General features: G+C 42.2%; 1 protein-coding gene across 2 annotated transcripts in view; it reads right to left on the bottom strand.

Moving 5' to 3' along the window:
* Positions 1-3,891: 3,891 nt before the first annotated feature.
* Positions 3,892-23,449, bottom strand: part of fndc1 (fibronectin type III domain containing 1) — a 32,718-nt gene continuing 13,160 nt past the window's right edge. Inside the window, exons 5-22 of one of the 2 annotated variants that reach the window (XM_023806765.2) lie at positions 23,325-23,423; positions 23,050-23,167; positions 22,328-22,521; positions 21,798-21,905; positions 20,643-20,831; positions 18,305-20,371; positions 17,114-17,229; positions 16,903-17,014; positions 15,949-16,302; positions 14,159-14,242; positions 12,189-12,314; positions 9,521-9,751; positions 8,844-8,952; positions 6,478-6,557; positions 6,365-6,394; positions 6,007-6,168; positions 5,648-5,770; positions 3,892-4,929 (exon numbers count right to left, since the gene is read on the bottom strand). In XM_023806765.2, coding sequence (XP_023662533.2) covers positions 4,814-4,929; positions 5,648-5,770; positions 6,007-6,168; positions 6,365-6,394; positions 6,478-6,557; positions 8,844-8,952; positions 9,521-9,751; positions 12,189-12,314; positions 14,159-14,242; positions 15,949-16,302; positions 16,903-17,014; positions 17,114-17,229; positions 18,305-20,371; positions 20,643-20,831; positions 21,798-21,905; positions 22,328-22,521; positions 23,050-23,167; positions 23,325-23,423 — 4,418 coding nt within the window. In that variant the 3' untranslated portion in view covers positions 3,892-4,813. The remainder of the gene's footprint in view (positions 4,930-5,647; positions 5,771-6,006; positions 6,169-6,364; positions 6,395-6,477; positions 6,558-8,843; positions 8,953-9,520; positions 9,752-12,188; positions 12,315-14,158; positions 14,243-15,948; positions 16,303-16,902; positions 17,015-17,113; positions 17,230-18,304; positions 20,372-20,642; positions 20,832-21,797; positions 21,906-22,327; positions 22,522-23,049; positions 23,168-23,324; positions 23,424-23,449) is intronic. The other variant, XM_023806767.2, reaches the window with a different exon arrangement.

The following is a 23,449-nucleotide window of genomic DNA, read 5'->3' as shown; positions in this document are numbered from 1 at the left end:
TGGCTTGTATAAGAAAGGTCTGGGTATTATTTGGTTCATTTATTTATATATATGTTTTAACATAATTAACAGGAACCTATCTAACTCCTCAAGTCTGCTTCTGAATGCCATGGTATACATTATTAGCACCATATTTTGTCACTGCTTCGGGATTTAGTTTTTTTTTTCTTTTATCAAATACTGCAAATGGTAAATGGAATTTCAACCGTTGCTGCTGTTCGTTATGTAGATACCAGAAAGTCCACTTTCTGTGATGTAATTCCTTCTTAAACAGGTAACATCTTCCACTGACTTCCTTTCTATAAAACACTTATAACCATCATAGGGAAAACACTAACACTTTGACATTATTCGCAAACAACCTTGTTTTTCAGTTGCTGCTTTAATAGGCTGTCGATTCTGCATAATTTTGTGTAATATTTTAATATTTTCAATGCAGTCATTTCTGACACCTTTTACACTGATTAGACACATTCTAGAATCAATATTGGAATTGAGGGATATAATTAATCCCTTTCACGAATAAGGTATTTCCCTAATTAGACAAACGTAGTGGTCTCTGTTGATGCAAAGGTGGTTAGTCATTAAATAAAAAACAGTTGTTGACCTTCACATTGTGATCTTCTAATCCTCCAATGAAAGGGAATGAAGTCCTGTTGCATAAATACAGTGATTACTCAAGAATGTGGATTAAGCCAAACGTGTAGGTTAGCACAATCTCTGTGGACTAACTTCTTTACACAAACACACATTTTTTATAATTAAACACAGAGCATGATTTTGATTCAGTTTGTGATTCAAAATACGGCTGCTGTCAACAACCTGATGTTTACATACAATCTAGAATGGAAAGTTATTTATACACAAAGCTAAAGTTTCATGCTGCCGATATGACCAAGCCTATTGTTGCTCCCTGATTCAAGGTTTCCATAATTGTTGTAGCCAGGGCAAATTTAATAACAGTTATTTTGACTGCTTTTCCCTTACCAGTAAGTCATGAGATTTGTTTTCTTGCATTTTTCTCAGACTAAACTCTGAATTGTGCATTTCTGACAGGTTTTCCCTCTTGTTTAACACATACACCAGAACCAGCTGTTTATGACTGTGTCTGGTCTTACTCTGAAAGCTCTGGGCTATGTCATGTGTTCAGGATGACAGGATGTAAGTGATGTCACTTCTAAAATCCATCCTTCTTGGTTCTTCTGTGTGTAGTCAAAACTAGACACACACACAAACAGGATTAAAAAACAACTGGGGTGAACTGCAAGATAAGCTTTAATGCTTGGAGATTCCTTAAAGGTCACGTTTATTATATTAACACACAGGGGCGTCAGTGGGGCACAGATACCCTGTCAGATTCAGGGGGCCCAGCACCTTAAAGGGGCCACAAGGGGGGGGGGGCATGGATACCCTGTCAGATTCAGGGGGCCCAGCACCTTAAAGGGGCCACAAGGGGGGGCATGGATACCCTGTCAGATTCAGGGGGCCCAGCACTTTAAAGGGGCCACAGGGGGGGGCATGGATACCCTGTCAGATTCAGGGGGCCCAGCACCTTAAAGGGGCCACAGGGGGGGGGGCATGGATACCCTGTCAGATTCAGGGGGCCCAGCACCTTAAAGGGGCCACGGGGGGGGGGGGGGGGGGGCATGGATACCCTGTCAGATTCAGGGGGCCCAGCACCTTAAAGGGGCCACGGGGGGGGGCATGGATACCCTGTCAGATTCAGGGGGCCCAGCACCTTAAAGGGGCCACAAGGGGGGGCATGGATACCCTGTCAGATTCAGGGGGCCCAGCACCTTAAAGGGGCCACAAGGGGGGGCATGGATACACTGTCAGATTCAGGGGGCCCAGCACCTTAAAGGGGCCACAAGGGGGGGCATGGATACCCTGTCAGATTCAGGGGGCCCAGCACCTTAAAGGGGCCACAAGGGGGGGCATGGATACCCTGTCAGATTCAGGGGGCCCAGCACCTTAAAGGGGCCACAAGGGGGGGGGCATGGATACCCTGTCAGATTCAAGGGGGCCCAGCACTTTAAAGGGGCCACAAGGGGGGGCATGGATACCCTGTCAGATTCAGGGGGCCCAGCACTTTAAAGGGCTTTTTTTTTTTTTTTTTTTTTAAAGGGCTTTTCTAACTGGGCATTGATACAGCAGAGGCACGTTTTGGGGGGGGGGGGGGGCAATATACGTCTTGTATCATGTCAACTGGAACAAATTACTGTGATCTTCATGTGTGCCAGTCATAGATAAAAAATAGTGACAAAAAATAGATGTTTTAAGTGCAACAAATGACTTGATCTTGAAGACGGGATGAAGTGAATGACTGCGGACGTGCTGTCAGTCCTGAGTTTTGTTTCCTGGACACACAACAAGTGTTTTACCCCAAACCATAATTAAACATGTCAGATATCTGGAAAAAAAAACATGTGGTTCTTTGAAAAAAAGATGATCTGCAGCAGCGTAACACAAACAAATTACAAGTGTCAATGAGAGATAAGCTGCTGCTGTGTTCATGCAGGCAGACAACAGACTAAAGCTATGCAGATTTATTCATGCTCAGTAATGAGGCTATATGTGTATAATACTTTAGACTTTTGACCACAAAGGATAAATCGGCATCCAAGGTGCCTGAGTTTAGCTGAATTAGCTATTGCTCCTTCTAAAATGGAAAGCTACTGTAGATCAGCAGTCGTGTCAAGCAGAACTCAGCTTACACCATGAAAGTCCATACCACCAGCTCGAACCCAGGACACCAACACCCCTGGAGTGACCTCAGGCTTCCGTGCAGAGACACTGCAGCTTCCAGGGAGAATAGTCAGACACATATGGACTGGTTTTAGTTCCACAAATCTTTCTTCACTACATCTGGAATACCTTATTCACTCTTGCTTAATGTGTAATGTTTCACCATGACAAAGGGCATCTAAATATACTACAGGAGCTGTGATGATATCTACAGATTGCACAATTATTCACGGGCTGCAGAACTGCACAATGACCGTGTTACTGTTTCCAACCGGTTTTTTAGCTTTTGACTTTGCTTTGTATTTTAATTTGACCAGTTATGTTTCATGTACATGAAAATGAAAGCAATAACCTCACTTGCATTCTTAGACTTGCAGACTTGTCATTCATCACAGCTCCTCTTTAGACCACATTTTCAGCTGGGGAATTGATAATCAGAGGGTTTCCGTCCTCCCTTTTCCATTCTGCATACCTGTTCTATCAATTCGTCTTCTTCATTTTCTACCAAAACAATCTTTAGACTTTTCTGCTCTATCTACTGCCTCCTACTGGGGACCATCTAGCCCCAAGTTATCAAATGTTCAGAGGGATCCAAAGCTTATCAGCAATAGGTGTTTTGAGAACAAATAGACTTTCTCAGATTATCTCGTGTGCTCACAGTCAATTCCCTACGTCCATGAGCTGGATTGCTGACTTTACCAACCCCACTGGCTGACATTAGCAATTAATCCATTTATGTAATGTTTAGAAAAGCATTTGTCATTTGTTCTTTTTTATAGACACTATTTTCCAGGAGAACTACTCAATTGGCACCTTGGAAGGGATTGCTGAATATTTTTCAGTTTTTTTTCAGCACTGGCATTTATTTTTCTGTTTTTCAGTTTTTTCAGATCCCAGAGGAAAAGGAAAATATTATAGACACTTTACCTTTCTCGACAGGTCACCTGTAAAAATGCACTTCACTAAGATAAAATTTGGTTGATTGATTGATTCATTAATCATAGAGAATATTGTTGAATGAGTTTATGTCGAATCGTCTTTCACAGAATGCCTATGTAAAGTTGTCATTTTTAAACAAAAGTAAAGATTAAAATAAAAATAAAAAGTACATATTTATCTACTAAAATCCAAGAACAGAGATGCCTCCAGAGTTTGCTTTGTTTTACTTATGGTAAATGATGACACCAACATATAAATTACAAAGGCTTTGTAATAATAATAAAAAAAACCTTAAGCACAAAGTTTTGACATCACATTGAAATATTCAAAAATTTTAATGCATCATATAAGTAATGAACTGAAAATCCATTGATTTATCCTTATGCAAATGAAATAAAAACCATAATATATAGAAAATCTAGAACGATACGTCGTGGGATTCTTAGAATATTTTGATGTGGACTTTATTTGTCATTGTCGATGGCTGATTTTGTTATCTGTTGAAAATATACATTTAAAATAAGTTCCACTATACATCATTGAAAGGGATTAACAGGTTTCAGTGGTTCCGTGATGCTTGTTGAATATCCTGCCATTCCTGAGCTATTGTCTTAACGTTCCCTGATTTTGTTCAACAAATACCTTTAGCCCTATTTTCAATGGACCTAAAACAATTAAAATACAAAATCACCTGCAAGCCTGTCTTTCAGCAATGGGAGTGAGTAGTGTAAATTATACAATGTATTATGATTATCTTATTTCTTCTTATTTCTCGAATTTACAGCAATTAAACTGCATATTCCTCACTTTTCGTTAGCCTGTTGACAATGTTTTTGAATGTTGGTTATTTACTGTGCAGTTGCGATCTACTGGGAACAAAGATGGAAATTTAATATCTAGGGACAAATTATTTTTGGCCAAGCACACATGCTTTTCCTCATATACAGACTGCTTAAAAGTGCATGGTAAAGACTACATAAGATTGTTAGTATTTTTTAAGTACTATATTCTCTTAATTATACTTAAAGCAGTATATGTTTGCTTGCCATAGCCTGTGACAGTTCGTCAGTTTCCATGGGAGAGAACCAAGCACGGCTCCATCCACACGCCTCTCCGCTTCATGATACTGTTACCACTTCCCGGGGATGGGGACGCCACACTCATACCAGCCCACGAAGGTGTGAGGGGTGCGCTGACCGATGGGGCCGAAGCGCACTGGCTCCTGGCGGTAAGAACGGTAGAAACCTGCAATGATATCAGAGACGCCATAAAACTTCCGCTTGACACTTTAGGTAGGCATGCTGGTCTCGAGAAGTCAAGGGTGTTTCCAGACATGGCTGAATTTGCAACCAAAGAACTTTTCTAACTTTTGAACATCTCTGTTTTTTCTTTTTTATATAACATTTAACTTCTATAGCACATGCTTTTAACCGAAGCGACATTCATTTCAGAACTCGGGGTCAGTCAGTCCTTGGAGCGACTGGGTTTAAGGGCCTTGCTGATGGACCCGGCAGTGACATCTACCCAGGGGCGGATTAAGGTGTACGGAGGCCCCTAGGCTACAGTAGTCTGTGGGCCCCCCAACCCCGCCCCCCTCCGCGCCAATGGGGGCCCCCTTGCAGGCTGGCACACGTGGGGCCCCTAGGCTTAAGCCATATCTAGCCTGTGCGTTAATCCGCCCCTGCATCTACCGAATACGGAACTCAAACCAGTGACCTTACGTTCGCAGACACAGCATCGTAACCCGCCGATTCACACACCATCCCCAGGTTAGGCATTCAGGATACCCTACAGTTTTAGTGCTAACAAACATACGTGTCTCGGACAGCATTTTTTCCCCACAATATACCTGAACTACTGAATCTTCCATTGGATCTATAGGATATATGGGCGCTTTAGCGTATCCATCCGAACATCACAGTTTTCTGCTTTTACTGCAGTTTTCTGCCTTCTCTGATGTTACCTTGCGTGGTGGGCAGGAACTCAGAGAGGCTGTGTGGCCCAGTCCGCCCCTCCAGGTAGGAATCGACAAACTGGCAGTGGTCCTCACCAAAGCCAAACGTGTCACCTATACTGTAGAAGGTGTCTGCAAATATCAAAGATCACAGGCCTTAGCTAAATTTCAACTATACTTACACGGAATTATTAATATGTCATTGTTATTTTAGTGAAGTGAAAACCCTAAAATGGATCGGTTTAACTTCAAAAGTTTGCTTTTATGGAATACTGGAAACACTGGGAAATCTGAATGGGAAATGCCTTCGATACGGAGAAAGGTGAGCGGAGGGCTGGGCTGAGCACCAGGCTGTAGCATCGGGTTACCTTTCAGTCCTTCTCCCATGAAAATTTTGTACCGCAGCGAGTTGCACAGGACGACCCCGACGAACTTCCTGTACCACGTACGCTTCACAAATTGGCTTCCTTTGCAGGTGCTCTGCGCTGTGTTGTACTTGAAGCTGAAGGGGATCCAGATGGGCTCCCCACCTGTACAAGATGCAAGCAGGCAAAATATTCTGACGGTAGGAATGACATTGGCCGTACAGGAACAGCATTCTGGCCTGAGTGGTTTGCTCCGTATGCAGACCGGCCCATTCAAAACCACAATCAAACCAAATTGCTTCCATTTTACATTTAAATGTGCTGAGTTTAGTTAAAACAGTAATAGTTATATTTGACTTACCAGGAGGTCTTTCTATGAGCAATGGATCATCTGCAAAACAAGTAAGTCATATAAAAATAAAGCAATATAAAAACATGAAGTAAAGAAAAGACTAGAAACTAGAAGATACCAACCTGACTCAGTAACGTATGTTAACGTGTCACTGATTGGGCCCATTCCAAATATATTTTTTGCTTGCACTTTGAAGTAATACCTGTAAAAAATGTGAGTTATTAATCTCCCCTGGAAGTGCTTCTGATTTATATGCATATTAATAAAGTTGCTAGGAAGGGAGCAGACTGAGTTTAAACTGGCTGTGGAAAGCGGCAGAGCATTCCTATGGAATGACTGAAACGCAGCAGCGACTTTCCATGGTGACTCGTGCAGAAACTTCCTAAACGAAATCACCTGCCGACGCAGAGCAGATGCTTGCCTCAGCATCGCTGACACGCAGCAACGCTGCGCCAATTCACTCAGACCACATGTGCTCCTCCTGGCATTTCTCTGCACTTTCTTTCACGATCACCGAGCTTTGTTGAGGTTGTTAGAAACAGATTTGACCAATGTACCACATGGAAGGTAGAGGAAATCTGAATGGGGGAGACGTTCAGCTGAGTGCTTAGGCTAAGCAGCGGTGCAGTGTGAGTTGTGAAGGACATGGCCTTTTGATACAATAGAGAATGAGAATCGGTGGTTGCCTCCATGTCTTATCAAGACCGTTAGCCTAAAGCTACCTAGTGACTGTCATGTGACCTACAGCATTTCCTCAGCAAATCCATTCACATCTTTATCTGATTAAGTCGCTGATCTCCATAAACGGCGTTATTATCTCTGCGATGAACAGATCAACCCTCTACTAATTTTCTAGCTATGAGAAAGGGATATCATTTCAATTTAACTGTAACTTTAGAAAATTAAATAAATTACAAATGTTATCATGATATTGGCAGATGCTATGTAGCTAGACAGCTGTGTTACATAAGGCTGTCTAATCGTGTCAGAACTGAGGCTTCTCTTATGGGATCAGTCACTGAAAGAAATGCCATCGTTGTTCTGCACTGATTTGAAAAGACAGGCGTCACATAATAATTTAAGCATGGAAGTGTTCCAGAACAAAGCATCAAGGTCTCTTTAGCATGTCAGTCATCAAAGGCTGCTTCTGGATTATCAAACAGCTCTGTGATGTGCCAGTGTGGCCCAGCAAAGGTGACAATACCCAAAGGGGGGACAGTAAACATTCAACCTTGGTACATTCCTGAGCTATGAACTGCCTCATTGTGGACATGGTGAAAGACAAATCATATAAAATGTAAAAACATATCCGAGCCACGAGCTTCAGCTGAGCCTGGAAGTCAGAATTTCCACATGTGAGGAGGTTTCAATGGGACCATGTAAAAATCCTTTTAATGAGGTATAACTGCAGATACACATGCGTTAAATGGGAATTAAGGAGCCTCACTGCATCGTTCTCCTACTGTAACAAGCAACGTAAAGACGGGTGATGAAAAGTCACAGTGGAATGAAACCTGCAGATGAGAACATATGACCACTATCCCCAGTTTAATGCTGTACTCCTTAATAAGTAACAGTTGGTATTACTTGTGTCACTGTTAACTTCTTCTACCTACAAACTATACCATATGAAAGAAACACCTCACTCACTACACATGATAGGCCAAGTTCAGAGTACAGGCAACTGCAAAACCAGGGAACCACGTGTGCGACTTATCAGTACAAAGTCAGCACAGAGAAAGATCGTGCAATTCATTATTTTGTTTATTGGTTTACTGTTTGTGTTTCATAATGAGGACCTGATGCTCACAGTTTCCTTGTCAAGTCTCAGTTTGTCATTTAGTGGGATATGGGTCATGATGTTACATCTGTTGCCTGGCATGTACTGAACCGCAGCTTTATGTATTTGTTGCACTCTTTGTAGTGCTTGTATCACTCTAAAGCAGTGGTTGTCAAACTTTTGCCTGGAGAAGCCCCAAAAAATACTGGTCAAGTCTCACAACCCCTTTTGATTTCCTAATAGTTGTCAACGAAAAATATATATAAAAAAAATTCTCTTAATCCAGAAAATCTTCGACCCACATTTTTTGAGACTCACTATTGTAAAACATGCATTAACTTGTCATTTGAAAGAACTGTCGAAAGTTGAATGTTCTGAATGTGCATTTTGTTTGTGTTTATGGCTAATTCACTTCTGCTATTAGTGTTCCGTCTTCTTTAATGTCCTTCCATTAAGCGATGTCATCCTCCTGTTGTTCTTCTCTAAGTCGTTCTTCTCTCAGAACTCTGCCACCATCCCAGCTCATCCTCAGTTCTACACTAACCATGTCTTTCATGCATGGCAACTAACCAACAAACAAACCAAGGCACTTCATGACTAAAGACAATAAAGTTTTGGATGTAGTACATGGGAACATTGAGGTCTTTCACTACAAATGTGCACTCTGCACAGAGGCACAGGTGCATGATGGACATAGTGACGACAGACCTTGAGTTTGGCTTGAGGTTCTCCACTGGAAGATGGGTTCCAGTTGATGTGGCAGAAGACCACCTGTTACTCAGAACGTCATCATAGGATGCGCTGTACACCATGTATCCTGAAGTTCAGAGAACAATTAATGGGCACTATCAACTCTCTGGAATTCTGGTCTTAGAATAATCCTATATATAGTATGCTATAAACCATGCTACGAAATACAGTGTTGTGTGAAAGCCTTGGGCTTCCAAAAATTTTTTTTAATTATCTTTATGAAGGTACAAAATTATGCTTTTATGTTTTTCAGAGTGTGTCAGCTTAGCCATTTCAGAACCACTTCCAAAGTGACCCCTGTATTTGCAGTAACCCTCTAAAATACCCAACTATGCGGATATGCACTTAATACCCAGATAAAAAGCTTTCAACATTTTCTTTACCGGCATAGAATTGTACTATGAGAACTTTGAATTCTGAGGTCATGCAGTGGATTTCAAAAATATATAATAAAAAAAAATTCACACACACCTAAATCACTGTTTTAGAATATACTGTATTTCGACATGCTATGGCTGCAACACCTGGAAACACTTTAGATTTAATATTAGTAAATAATAATAATAAAAGAAAACATGTACTTGTTTAATAGGTGCTGGTTAATGTTAATCTGAAAGCGGTGAGCTCTTGTCTACCTGATACCATGTCGTCCTTTAGAGGACGTGCCCAGTCCAGGATGACAAAGGAGTGGCATCCTTCCATAGCTACCACAGTGATGTTGTGGGGCTTGTTCCTGGGCGGGAGGTTGTGTGCCTGGTTGTCCATAGCGAGCAGGTTCTCCAGGACATCCACCTGCACGTATTCCAGAGCCTCAGTCAGGGAACAGGGAGCCCCAGGATCCTTACGGATGTAGCTGACATAGGGCGCTGCAAAAGGCCAAGAACGGAGGATCAACTCAGCATGGAGGGCTGGGATCAAGTCTGGGAAGATATCCGCTCTCTATATAGGCATTCTAGGATGCAGGGCATTTATAACATTGCAAAAAACCGAAGCCTCTCTTTCTACAACTAAAAATGATCTTACAAACGTAACAAATGGCTGTAGTCGATGACGTGACTTCATCCAAGTATCAAATAGCATTAGAGATTTTTACAGACGAAAATACCAATAGTCTGTCTTCTCAAAATCTCAAAAGTATTAATTTCCTCTAAAGCAGGGGTGTCAAACTGCAGTCCTGGGGGGCCAGAGCCCTGTGTAGCTTAGTTCTTTCCCTGTTCCACCACAAATGATTCAGCTCAACAGCTATGTGGTAATTCGCACAAGGAGTTGAATCAGGTGTGTTAAACGAGGGGAAACCCAAAAATGTGCAGGGCTCCGGCCCTCCAGGACTGGAGTCTGACACCTGTGCTCTAAAGAATGACTCAACTTAGGCTTTTGGGATTTCCCAGACAATTGGTTCATTCATATCAGTTAAAAGGGTGCCATGCATGGTAAATTCCCATAATGCCGAACTCTCCAAAAGAAACACATTGAAGGGTTTTCTAATGAGTAACAAACAGAATGGAAGAGTACAGACATATGTCTTGCTGCATTCTGCCATTGCCTTTGTTTTTGATATTAATTGTTAGAAGAGAGTTTGATATCGGGAGGGGGGGGGGGGGGGAATGTCTATTTATAGGGGTATGAATGAATCCAGATTAAATAGGATCTGGAGGTTATTATCCCAGAACAGCCCAGACAAACGACTTTGTTTGCGTTTTGTCAGCACTGAGACATGTAAAGGACTGTCCTTCCGGAACTCTCTGCTGGGTCGGCTTGAAGTAATGTGACAAGTCAGCTGGCTGAGTTCAGATTGATAAATACTGGAATGTTCTGACTGGATGGTGACTCACTGGCAGATTTTGTGCTCCATCTGTGATGCTGATGTTGTTGACAGTCCTTCCTTTTAAATGTTTATAGGGTTTCCGTGTCTCCTTCATTTTGCTTCAAAGTTTAACAATCTAAAGTTTTTGCGATAAGATTTATGTATATTATATATTAAAACGTTATATATAAGATCTTGTAATAATAATTGTTAATCATTTTTAATAATAATTTTAAAATAATAATAACAATTATAACAATAATAATAACGTGAAAATAATTTGGCAATTAAAGCTACAGTTAGAAGGAAATGGACACAAACTAGAAATAGACATGAAGAGCTCTTCACATCGAAAACCAAAGGTATTTTCATTTCTTCAGTTCAAGAACTATGGTAGAAGGATCAACAGAAGTGGAAGCTGGAAATGAGGAGAATGTAGAATATTATCCCCATAAATTGCAAGGTGTCTCAGCTCCTGGCCAGACAGAGCTGGTGCTGATGTCAGCATTTTCCCACAGATAATGAGTTTCAGATGGGAGCTCTATGCACTGCCGAGACCCTCCATCTCCTGAGATGGCGGGATGATATGGACTGTGTCCGGTCTGAGCTCGCATCTTCTAAGGCTGGACGGTCTGAGGAATCACTTTCTGCCCTCTCACTGGGATGCACTAGGAACATCAGCCTTAGGTCTGCTGACTCTCACTGGGATGCACTGAAAAACCATTACCTACGCCATGCTAACCAGCACAGGAATAGACTATGAGCCCCGATTTTGTTTCATCACTCCATAATAACTCAGCAGGATAGGTCAGGAAGAAATGCTAACCAGCATCGGAAGGCCATTATTTAGAAGAACAAAGAAATAGTTTTCTTCTGGATCCATCCTGCCGACTGCAGTCATGCTACAAAAAGCACAAAAGAATGTCTCGATTTTTCAAGTCCACTTTAGCAAGATACTGCTGTTTTTCACAATGCTGACATGTTAAATATGTGTGTAATTTTGGCTAAAAAAGGATTGTATTGAACACCTTCTCATGAGAAAAAAGTGTCTTTATTACAGCCTGTGTGAATGGTTCCGGTTTCTGATTTCAGATCAGTATCACAGCAGAGAATGCTCAGCTGATACTCAGTAGGAATGGGTTTGTCGGTCCTTGAATTTTGGTCGTAGTGGAAAAATGGAGATCGTGACAGAAGAACTGAAAACACAAAAATCAAAGACAAAGAATTTGACTAATCTATTGCTAGCATCCCAAGTCAATAAAGGACAGATTTCAGCTACCACACTTTGGTTTTTCATGTCACATTTATTATGATACGTTAGCTTTGTCTCCTAGTGTGTGAGACCAACATTTTTGGAATGTCAATGTTACAATACCTTTTTATTGTTCATTTTTTGGCTTTTCTTTAGCATGTAGCCGTTTCTTACCCCACAAAATCTAAAACGACGGCTACCAGAAGACCAAATGGAAACTGGATCGAGGTAATGAGGGCGGTCGTACCAGTGAAGCGCTCATTCCCAGCAGCATCAAACGTGGAGGAGGGACCGGAGTTGAGCGGCTTGGTCGCTGACTGAATCACTGGAGCTGCAGTTGTTGAGGCCAGTGTGGTCTGCATGACAAAGTCTTCTGCAAAGGCAGCAAGCCCAAAACACCAAAAATGAAGAAGAGATTTCCAAAAAACAGGCAAAATAATGCAGCTTTGGTCCTGCTTTGTTCAGTGGTGTATTTATGTAATTACCTTGTACCAAGTAATATGCAACATCTTTGTGGGCTTACATTCCACTATTGTGAGAAATGTGCATATTGTCCTCACATTTAAAGCTATCACACAAATATACTTCTTTTTTGTTAACTGTAACATAACTGAAATCTCATAGCTACCCTAATTCAATCACAGTCCTAATCCCTACAAATGTTACAAACATGTGCATTTGATAAAACAGAAGGGAAATTATAAGAGATTTGCGCTAGATGGACAAATCTTTATAGAAACACTGTAACAGGCCCACTGTTGATTCCTGAATTGATACCCATGTTTACCTGCTTGTCTGAAGTCAGAGGTTTTCTGAGGACCTATGAAATTATTTCTTACTATAATCTGAAGGTACTTAAGTGTCTGCTTACAATTAGACAAGGTTAGACTGTATAATCAATACATTTACAGTTGGCTAAATTGACTTTAATAGTTACAATAAAATCGTGGTTGCAATAAGATTTGATATTTTCACTTAATCTCCAGAAAGCCAGCAGTTCATTTTTGCCCTCTGTAGAGGACATTGTGTCTCTCATACTATACGTGTCGCTCCCTTAATTCCTGTTGCTCCTTAAAGAGGACAGTTATGGCTTTAAGATGACATCACATGTGTGAGGTTCTGCCCTTGCCAACTTCCTATTCCTGTCAAATTAATATTTTAATGAATATTTCAAAAAGATCTCAGGAGCATATATGTAAGAATAACAAGTAATTGTTATATTTTCAGTTCAAAAGACAGACATTGTTAATACATGAAAACAGGACACGTTGTTAAGGACTGTGGTCAAAATGTAATTTAAGCTCTCAGAAAAGTTCCAGTAATTAATTTAATTGCATGTACACGTTGCCTTTTTTTCCTTTAAGTCAGCTTTGGTGCGGATCTTTAGGGGCATTTTTGTGATCATTTCTTCGTTAGGTTTTTCAGGAAAAAATGAAGGCTGATGGTACAATTTGAGTAGAAATAAAAGATGATGTCAAAGAAGCAGATCGACAATTCTGATATGATGACATTGTCACTGCTCTGAGACTGCTTGGTTTTCTCTTTGTGGTTAATTGTTTTCATCAGGGCTGTCTTACGTACTGCAAATGAGAGCAGCACTACCATAATTTCAGATCTAGCCACATTTTAGCTTTTCCCTGGATAAACCCAGTGACTTCCCCTTGGTGCCAATACATCTATTAATCCTGGCTACAATGAAGCCCTTGTACCAGCCCGTGGGGGATGAAGACAGCACTTCCCTATCCTTCACAGTGTACACTGCCAGACAGCTGTTTCCTCCCATCCCCAGAGCCATAAGCAAGTAGCAGATGAGCTCTGTCCCCTAAGGAAGTCCCGAACAGCTCTGACATTGGCTGAATCGGCTACATCCCTCTCAGCCAATGGAGCGCCGCCTTGCCTGTCTGCTGTGGATCCCAAAGCTCAGGCAAGGGTAAAGCATAATCAATATACAACAACAAGGCAGCGGGAACAGCACACATTACAAGCACACATTTTCTACAGGCATATATATGCGTAGCAACTGGGCTAGCTGCCGTTAGCATGCCCTAGCCAAGTTATGTAGAATCCAAATGTATGATTAGCGTGTTAGTTACGGGAATTTCTGACTGTGGCAAAACATGAAACCACACAAGAAGCGGACAAATGCGAGAAGCACGGAGCAGGACATGGGATGAGTAGAAGGTGGCAATACTCGAATGGCCACAGCACAGCCGGTACCTTCCACTACAGCTAAAGTGCCAGGCCTGTGGGTCGACACAGGCACCGTTACCACGGCATCCACATCCATCCCAGACGCACCCTCTGTTGAAGAAGCAGGAGATGCAGTTGCATACTTTCCAACCACAACTCAAACCAATACAGTCACCCCTGTAGGTGCAGCACCACATTGTGCAGCTGGGGTAAGGTATTCGAACCACAGACATTCCCAATTCATCCATATGAAAAGTATGTATAATTGTAAATAAAGAGGGACACATGCGGCCCTCGGATCATACCATGCTCCTGTGGACTGTACCATGCTTCACCTTCATGGGGGGGGAACAAAGTCAGTGCCTGCTGTAATTTGGCCACAGGCCTGAATATTGAGGCTGATGAGGCCTTTAGACAAAGCTACCCACCCGACGAAGAGAGTCTTTTTACTATCCAGAGCTAAATGTTCTCAGTTCCTATATAGCAACGGCACCGCTATAGGATCGTCAGCTCTGAATTATTATGAGACAAACATTAGGAAACTTCTAAAGAAGGAATGGTTTCACTGTTTATTCCCTGCTGTGCTATTGACTTATTTTCCCACAGATAAAATGTGTAGTTTTGAACAGTGTGAGTTTTTAATTATGTGAAATGTTACAGTAAAATCCGATTATAGTGGACTCGCTTATAACGGAATATCGTCTATAACGGACGAGGTCCGCTGGTCTCGGCCGTGCGCCTTTAGGAACATGCAGAAAAAGCATCGGATATAGCGGAGTCGCATATAACGGAATTTCGCTTATAACGGACAAACAATTTAGACCCCTGGGCCGCTTTTAGCTGTAGTTTTGTTCGGCTATAATGGACATGCAGCTCCGCCTACAAGGCGCGTGGCGTGCCGGTGATATCCAGCGCAGATACGTAATCGGGATTATTAATAGTCATGCATCTGGTCGGGTAAAGTTGGATTACTACATGTACAATATAACAATCTATACCACAAGTGTGTCTACTGGGGTGTGGCATGAGTAAATGGTGTCCTGTAGTTGTGTTCTGGCATACAGCAACTCTGGATATAACGGACTGTTTTGCCAGGTCCCTTGAAGTCCGTTATAACAGGGTTTTAATGTATCTAAATTCTTAACTATTTATGCGTACTAAAAAGTAATTTTATTATACCATATCAATAGCATACTGATCAAATATAAAATTCTGTGTAGACTATGTATAAAATTTCAGAATATTCTACATAGTCATTTACTTGTTGTCACGCCCACAGGGGCGGGGCAACACAGTGGATAACGATCAGTCGCTTTAACCAGTCCCCTACTTAAAGCACGAACGCGCTATTGTTGCCATGTACCGGACCATTACTGAGCATTTACCTGTCTCGTGTCTCCTCTCCTTCCTTGCCTGTGTCGTCGTGCCCTGCATTCCTGCCCGTTCCTGCTCACCCTGCCTTCATCCCTGTTCCTGCTTGCCTCGCCTGCCCTGCCTGCCACCTCAACCCCGCCTGCCTGCTCCACTTGCCTTGCCCGGTCCTTCCCATCGTCTCCTCACCCCGTCCCTCTGTGTAGGACTGATCTCCCCGGCTTCGACCCTTCAGCGCCCGACCCGACTATTTTACCGGATTTTCCCTTCGGCTTTGTTTGCTATCGGCTGTGTCAGTCTCATTAAATCTATCTCCTGCATTTCGGGGTCTGCCTCCTTCCTGGATCAGTGTTCTAACACTTGTAATCTAAAAAAGCCTGTAAACAAAGCATTATTATGCTTTACTTTCACTTTTTGTTCCTGCTGTTCCGGGTGCTGAATCTTACCTTCAGGATAACAGTTGAGTATACCGTCCATATCCAGCAGGGGAAACCCTCTGGCATCTGACTTAGAATAAGTTCCAGGAGGACACGTTGGGTGTACTGCTATAGTTGTAGGTTCCACTGTCAGTTTCATTGTAGGTTCCACTGTAGTCATCTCAGTAGTAGTTGGAAGGGTTGTTAATTCCGTTGTACTGGTTTGTACTGTGGTCGTTCTCAGCTTCGGACGGTCCAGACCAATTAGAGGTTTTCCACCCAATGTGAGCATCTTATCTTTGGGATTGACAACTGGCCTGCTGTCTCTCCCATGTCCGAACAGCGCAAGTCCTTCCTGGTTCACCAAGGGGCTGCCCTGGGAATCTAGAGATGGAAAAGTCATGGATCTGTTTAATAGCAAAGAATACATCTGGAGAATACATTTTGAATCTTTGTGGTGAGTATTGGGGCTATAAAAGCTGGTGTTTGATATTCTGTCACATCTCTTGTGACACACCTCTAGTAACCTAGTTTAATAGTAACTATGAACTTTGAGTAAAATCTTGAGGAGAAAATTTGTATTCTAGAAATGAAGAATATTTGTATTGAAGAGGGTCTTGAAACTGTATATAAACCAAACCTCCAGGTATGAACTTACATGCTCTCTACGATTACACTTTCATGTGCTTTCAGTGGAAACTGAGCACTAAAATATTGTATCTAAAATAAATGTCAGCTATTTATGTAATATTAAATGTACTGGCAGGATATCCTCTTACCATGACTATTTTCAGATACTTTTCCCTAATCATCTGTTAAAATCCAGTAAAATAAATCTGCAGTGGGACTGTGACTGTATAGCAAGTAGCAGATACACCAGTTCAGGTAAATATGATGAAGGACTGGCATCCCATCCAGGAGGGCCCTGTGCTGGTTGGGTGGATGATGCATTTTTTTCAATAAGCATTACTCTATTAGACTGACCGAAAATAGTCTGTCCGTCTTCTCCAAGAACTACTCTATGAGGTCGGCCTTCAGAGTCCTGTAGAATTTGTCCATTTTCATTCATCAGGAGTCCTTTGTTCAGATCTACTATCTGCATAAGCCAAGGTACACACACATATCATCATACACGGCCGGCAGCAGGCATTTCGTGAATGAGAACATGTACGGGTGGAAGTAAACCTTTGCCCACCCATTTGGTTCCTTCCGGACCCGTGATAATGCGCTGGCCACCTGGTTTGTTGCTGTTATCTGAAGTAGGAGCATCTTTCCCATTTGCAACTGTAAGATTCGGTCTTCCATTTTTACCTGCATGTAAAATGCAATGCAGACAGGAATGGTTGTCATTGTGCATTATCAATTATTTGTGCTTTCAGCTTGCGATGCACATTTATATATTTTTTTTTATCACATAAAGCATTAAGAATGCCCCAGTCATTTCATATCCAAAAAATGAATCATGAGGATACTACTAACTAAATCATATATATATATATATATATCAGGGGTCACCAACACGGTGCCCGCGGGCACCAGGATGCCCCTAAGGACCACATGAGTCACCCGCGGACCTGTTCTAAAAGTAGCACAACTCACCAGTGAGCAGCGTCTAAAATTTAATTTTATCCTGTTGCTATTCTTCTTTAATCACATTTGCATTTATATGGATTTGAAAATCTAAAAAAAAAATTTAAACATGTTTATTATACATGAAGATTAGATAAGTTTAGGAGGGCGTTTCAAACTGGTAGCCCTTCGTATGGCTCAGTACCTGTGAAGTAGCTCTCAGTTTCAAAAAGGTTGGTGACCCCTGGTATATATATATATATATATATATACACACACACACACACACACACATACGTATAGTACAGTTGTTTTAGGATGTATCTAAGGATGTAACAGATCACTCCTGCTCACTCTGTGTGCTACATTTACATATGTAAACAGTACAAGTATAAATTGAGTAGGCTGGAATGTTGGCCAGGACCTACACAACCAATGCTCCTGCACATCCACTTTACACATGTTCATTGTAAATATGTAAATACTTATTTATTCTTATACTCTTTGCACTACCTGCCACATTACCGCTAATTGCACACTATGGATATTTATGGTCATTGTGTATTGTTTAAGGTCCCATGTCTTGTCTCTTTACAGTTCAGTTATGTTCCCTTCATATTTTTGTCCCTTATACGTTATGTCCCCAGTCCACAGTACGGAGCTAGACAACCATGCATTTCAATGCATATTGTACTAAGTATAACTGTACATGTGAAAAATGAAACTTTGAAACAAATGATAAACAGCATGCAAGTAACATTTCTATAAATGCATGCAAGATACATAGGTGTTTAATCTGAGAAAAGGTAAGACATACCTTGTTCATTGCCATTTTTTTTCCCCCGTGAACTAATATCCATTCGACTGGGATAACGCAGTCTCGTCCCTTGAATGGGTTGACGCAATGATGTATCTGATGGCTGAGACTGCTTTGCTACTGATGATGGTCCTGCACCTTCACTAGATGTTTGTCTGGAGGCTGAATGAGGTAATTGAGAGGACATCACGTGGGAAGACGTACCAGTTCCAGAAGATGAAGGTAACCGTGACGACTCACTAATGGATCCAGAGGACTGTGTATGCTGTGAAGGAAGTAACCTAGTTGGAAGCCTAAGACTGAGCTGACGGTTTTGTAGCAGAGGCGATCGGAATCGTCCATTCGGGCCTACTAATGGTCGCCGAGGCAACAATGGAACAGTGGAAGATCCTTTTCTAGGACTTGAGTCTCTGTCTATACTCTCATTGTCATTTGACTGTGGTCTGCTAGCTTTGCTTGCAGCTGAGGTAGCTGACTGAGGGGCTGATGTTGTAGTAATTTTGTAATTTTTTTCAGAAGTCTCCTTGTTACCATGATGGACATTATCGCTATTTTCATTGCCATTCTCTGATCCAGATTTTTTCGTACTTGAATCACTGGATTCTGTATTTCCCCGGGAAGAAGGTGACTTAACAGAATTAGCAGAACCACTTAAAACAGAGCTCCAATTAGGAAGGGAAGGTTTTGAGGCGCCAGAGGTTGAAAGATGTTTTGATGGGAGCAAATCTGAAGAAGTCTGGCGTGGCATAGAAATACCTGAATGTGATGAAGTTTCCTTCAAGACAGGTCTGTTAGCTCCAACTGAAGGAGCTGACTTGTCTCTGCTTGATGAGACTCTGGGTAATGTCCTATTGCTTACCCCCAATCTATAACCTCGTCCCATGCTAGTGCTAGAATTAGTCCTTGAAAATGGATATGAACCATAGTTATATTCCTTGGTCCTGCTTTCTTGTCCATCTTTTCCATCCTTGGAAACAGGTGAAGATAAAGAATGTAAAGTGGATGCATGAGATGCTGCAGTTGGCCGTTCATCCTTAATCACACCCTCTGTATCTTTGTAATCCTGATTGTTTCCTTCCACTTTTACATCATTTTTTATTAAAGCATGAGAACTACTCTGAGGATTCTGAATTCCAGTTGGCAGGGTAGACTGAGACGCAGCTGAGGATGATACAGGTTTACGTTGACCATGAAAAACTCTTGATGTATTTCGCATCGGACCAAAGGGTTTTCTTCTGCTAAGGACAAGCCCAGAACCTGTATGATGGTTGCCTCCTTGGGTCTGTATCGAAGGTGCTTGATTTAGTTTTGAAGAAGTTTCCTGGTTTGGAGTAATTTGGAGTGACTCCTTCTTGTCTGGATGAGCGTTTGCTGTGTAGTCCTTTCTGGAGAGCGAAACATCCTGGTTGTTTGAGGATGGGGAGGATGTATCAACACGCTCAGGACTGGCAACGTGGGTGGTGCTCTTTCTGGTAGGTGTAGGTAATCTTCTGGGTTTTACTGACTCCATGCCAACATCTGTTTGGGAATTAGCAGCAGGGATAATGCGTGTATGAAATGGTACTCTGGGAACGGAACCAGGCCACGGCTTCACAGGTGTTGCGTGACTTCTTGATGGAGAAGTATCATGAGGGCTTGTATCCGCACCATATGCAGGATTCTTACTGCTGCTCTTGTCATTGTTTTGGGTCACTGTTTGTTTCCTGTTTTCATTATCCTCCTCATCCAAATCCTCTTCAAGCTCATCAGATGATTCTTTGTGTGATGTATGGTCTTTGTTGTTTTGGTCACGTTTGTCTTGCAAAGGAGAAGCCCCATTGCGCACAAGGGATCTTGCAGATGAAAACACACTATGATAAGACCTGGACTGGGAGAGTGGACGGCTTCTTCTTGCCATGGGGTTTACTGTTTTAGGAGAATAAGGTGCAGGTTCATCAGTTTCCTCTGTGGACTGAAGACCGTCATCTTTGGAATCTTTAGAACTCTGTTTTGAGGTCCTGGAGGAGAGGTGACTGCTTCTGTCATTCTCTTGGCTTTTCGTCTGTTGAGATGATGCAACAGCACTGGCTAGCAAAAAAGAAAAGATATTTTTTTAGCATGCAGAATACTTGAGTCAGCCTGTGTCAGTTTCTCGCACAAAAACATGAACGCACCGAAAGTGAAAAATATCAGTCTTACAAAGCATCATGAAACTTACAATATGGCTGCAATAGATAGGATGTGAAAAACCATCATTAAGTCATGCTATATTAACACAGAGAAAGCCATACAATCGATATAACAAAAATCATGAAATATTTGCCCTTGATGCAAACCCACAAGCAGAAAGTATGCTTACTTGCTGGCATAGCGATACTGAAAGCTTTAGTTGGAGGACCTTGTCCCCTCCGGTTTACAGCACGGATCTTAAAAATGTAGCTGTCCCCTGGCTGCAAGCCATCGATGCTGGCAGACGTCTGACTTCCAGGATAGGTGATGGACTTGGCTCCGAACGGCTTGAGAGCAGGGGCGTATGTGAGGATGTATTCTGAAATGGTTTGGCAGATGTTCGGAAGGTGACGACTGTGCACATGGCATTCATTAGAAGTCCATTACTGGCTGAGATTAATCGGAACAGTTACCATTAGCAATACAGCTTAGCTTCCTACTGAACCAAAACACTAAGAAAGTGGAATATAATGTGCAGACAAAATTCAAAGATGAGTTCTTACCTCACATTATAATTATCGTAATTCTGATGTATATGTTAGCATGATCTCATATTTATATATCAGACTATACAGTAGATGAAACAATGCAGTAGTTAATTCCTTCTCTCCGGCATAAGACTGCAAAAATCCCTCTGTAGACGGAAATTTGCTAGTGCAGTTACGATCTGTCACACCACACAGGGTAACAGACATCCCAGCTTAAGCATATTTATTTCAGGGAAGTGGAAAGTTTTTTTTGGTGGTGGCATGGTGGTGCAGTGGTTAGCACTGCCATCTTCTCTGGGCCCTGGGTTCAAGTCTCTGCCAGGGTTCCGTGTGTGGAGTTTGCATATTCTCCCCCTATTGGAGTTTCCTCTGCATACTCCGGTTTCCTCCCACAGTCTAAAAACATGCTGAGGCTAATTGGAGTTGCTACATTGCCTATCAGTGTGAGCGAATGGTGTGTGAGCGAATAGTGTGTGAGTGTGTGAGTGTATGGTGTGTGAGTGTGCCCTGCCTTGTGCCCATAGGCTCCAGATCCCCTGTGACCCTGCATAGGACAAGTGGTTTCAGAAAATGGATGGATGGAAATTTGTTGACCAGGAGGGGGGGAGGTGCTGGTGGTAGAATTACTTGCTGGAAAACTTTACAGCCACTGTGGAATGATAGATTTCTGGGACATTGGACATCATTTGTGGGCTGTCAATTTCCAGGAGACTCCCGAAACTCCCAGAAGAGGTGGGGCGTCTAGCGTTCCTCCTGCTGCCCGTCTGGATTCCTCTGTAGCTGTGTGATGTTCTCACCTCGTAGTCTCCCATTGGGCTCCTCTGGTGGCTCCCAGGTGGCCGTGACAGCTGTTCCTTTTCCTCTTAATGGCTTTACATGGAAGTTTGTAGGTGAGCCAGTGGGGGCTTCATATTCCAGAAAACAAGAAAACGTGTGTGATTCAACGCAATTTCTGAATATTTGTTTGCTGTTTGCACACAATAAATTACAAAAATATCAGTTTTAAAATATAATCCTCTGAATAAAATGTTTCTATATGAATTCAGGTTAAACAAATGTTAAGGTATTATTTGAACAAAATAAGTATATCATGGGACTTGACAGAATCACATTTAAATTATTTTAAAATATGTTTTCAGTTGAAGAAATTATTTATTGTGTTAGTAATAGAATCATAATGCATTTTAGAATAACACACTGCAGTTATGTGCATTGCAGAGACAGAGCAGTCCGCCACATAACCTGCTTCACAGACACTCCCTCATCAACCAAGCACTGAACTTGAAGCTGAATTTCTGGTCCTTGGCTTCTGTAATGCCCGACCTACCAGATTCAGGGGTCCTTTGGAAGACAGAGGCGCTCCAGGGCCCATGCCTGAGTCCCTCTGAGATCCTGACGGAGAACTCGTACATGTGGTCCGCGAACAGGCCGTCCACCAGTAGGCGGCGCTGAGGAGTCTCCTTGTAATCCCAGCGGGCTGACTCGCCCTTCTCCCGGTACCTCACGGTGTACAGCCACTCCCTGCAACAGCAAACAGCGGGTCAGAGATACACAGCCATCATACTGCCCTGGGCCACTATAGCCATACTCACTGAGTTTACCTCATTCATATCATAACTATATGGTGAAATCCTTCATGCTGGATTTCAACTGTCCTTCATAATACTCGTACTTTAAAAGAAAATATTCTTTTAAATTGGATCTGGGAATGATTCACTGTTTTCCTGTGTGAGCAAATTACGTTGTTATATTATTTTTTTCCCCCTAGGAAAACAGTCAGAAAGCCCTGTGTAATTTTATTATTACACAGCATAGATCAGAGATGTACTGAATTAACTGTTATGTCCACTGCTGTCTATTATACCAACCCATCTTATCTAATCTTATCTTATCTTATCTTCAGTGAATGCATTTGTCTTTCATTTGTGCATTTTTGAAATTGAACTGCTCTCGTTGTGCTAGTTAATTTTCGCACAGGCATTATTTCAGACGACACTTCCTGGGTCCCTGGTGGGACGTAGCATGTGAATGTTCGCTGGCGACCTTCACCTGCTGTTGTCGCTGCTCCTCTCCCTGTCGGTGGCAGGGTCCACCCAGGACACCATGACAGACTGTGGGGAATTCACCCTGACGGTTATGTCCTTGGCTTCAGGCAGCTCCTCAGGTTCTGCAGGAAAGACACCAGCATCAAAGTTCATCATCCGCGGCCAAAAGACATTTTGCTATTTACCGACTGCGAGTGCTAATCAAAAACATCGATTCGAGCGATAAGACATGCGGATATAATTAAGTAAACAGCCACCGGTATTCGGGGCTTGGCTCACCTGCGAGTTTTTTTTTGGTCATGACAGCGCTATAGGCGGACGAACTCTGCCGGGGCGCATTCTGTGCCTGCAGTGATACCACATACACGGACTCAGAGGCTACGAACAGAGAGGAATACCAGATA

The sequence above is a fragment of the Paramormyrops kingsleyae genome, chromosome 19, assembly GCF_048594095.1.
Source record: "Paramormyrops kingsleyae isolate MSU_618 chromosome 19, PKINGS_0.4, whole genome shotgun sequence".
NCBI classification, from domain to species: Eukaryota; Metazoa; Chordata; class Actinopteri; order Osteoglossiformes; family Mormyridae; genus Paramormyrops; species Paramormyrops kingsleyae.
The sequence above is the reverse complement of the archived record's forward strand: the minus strand, read 5'-3'. Positions and strand labels throughout refer to the sequence as shown.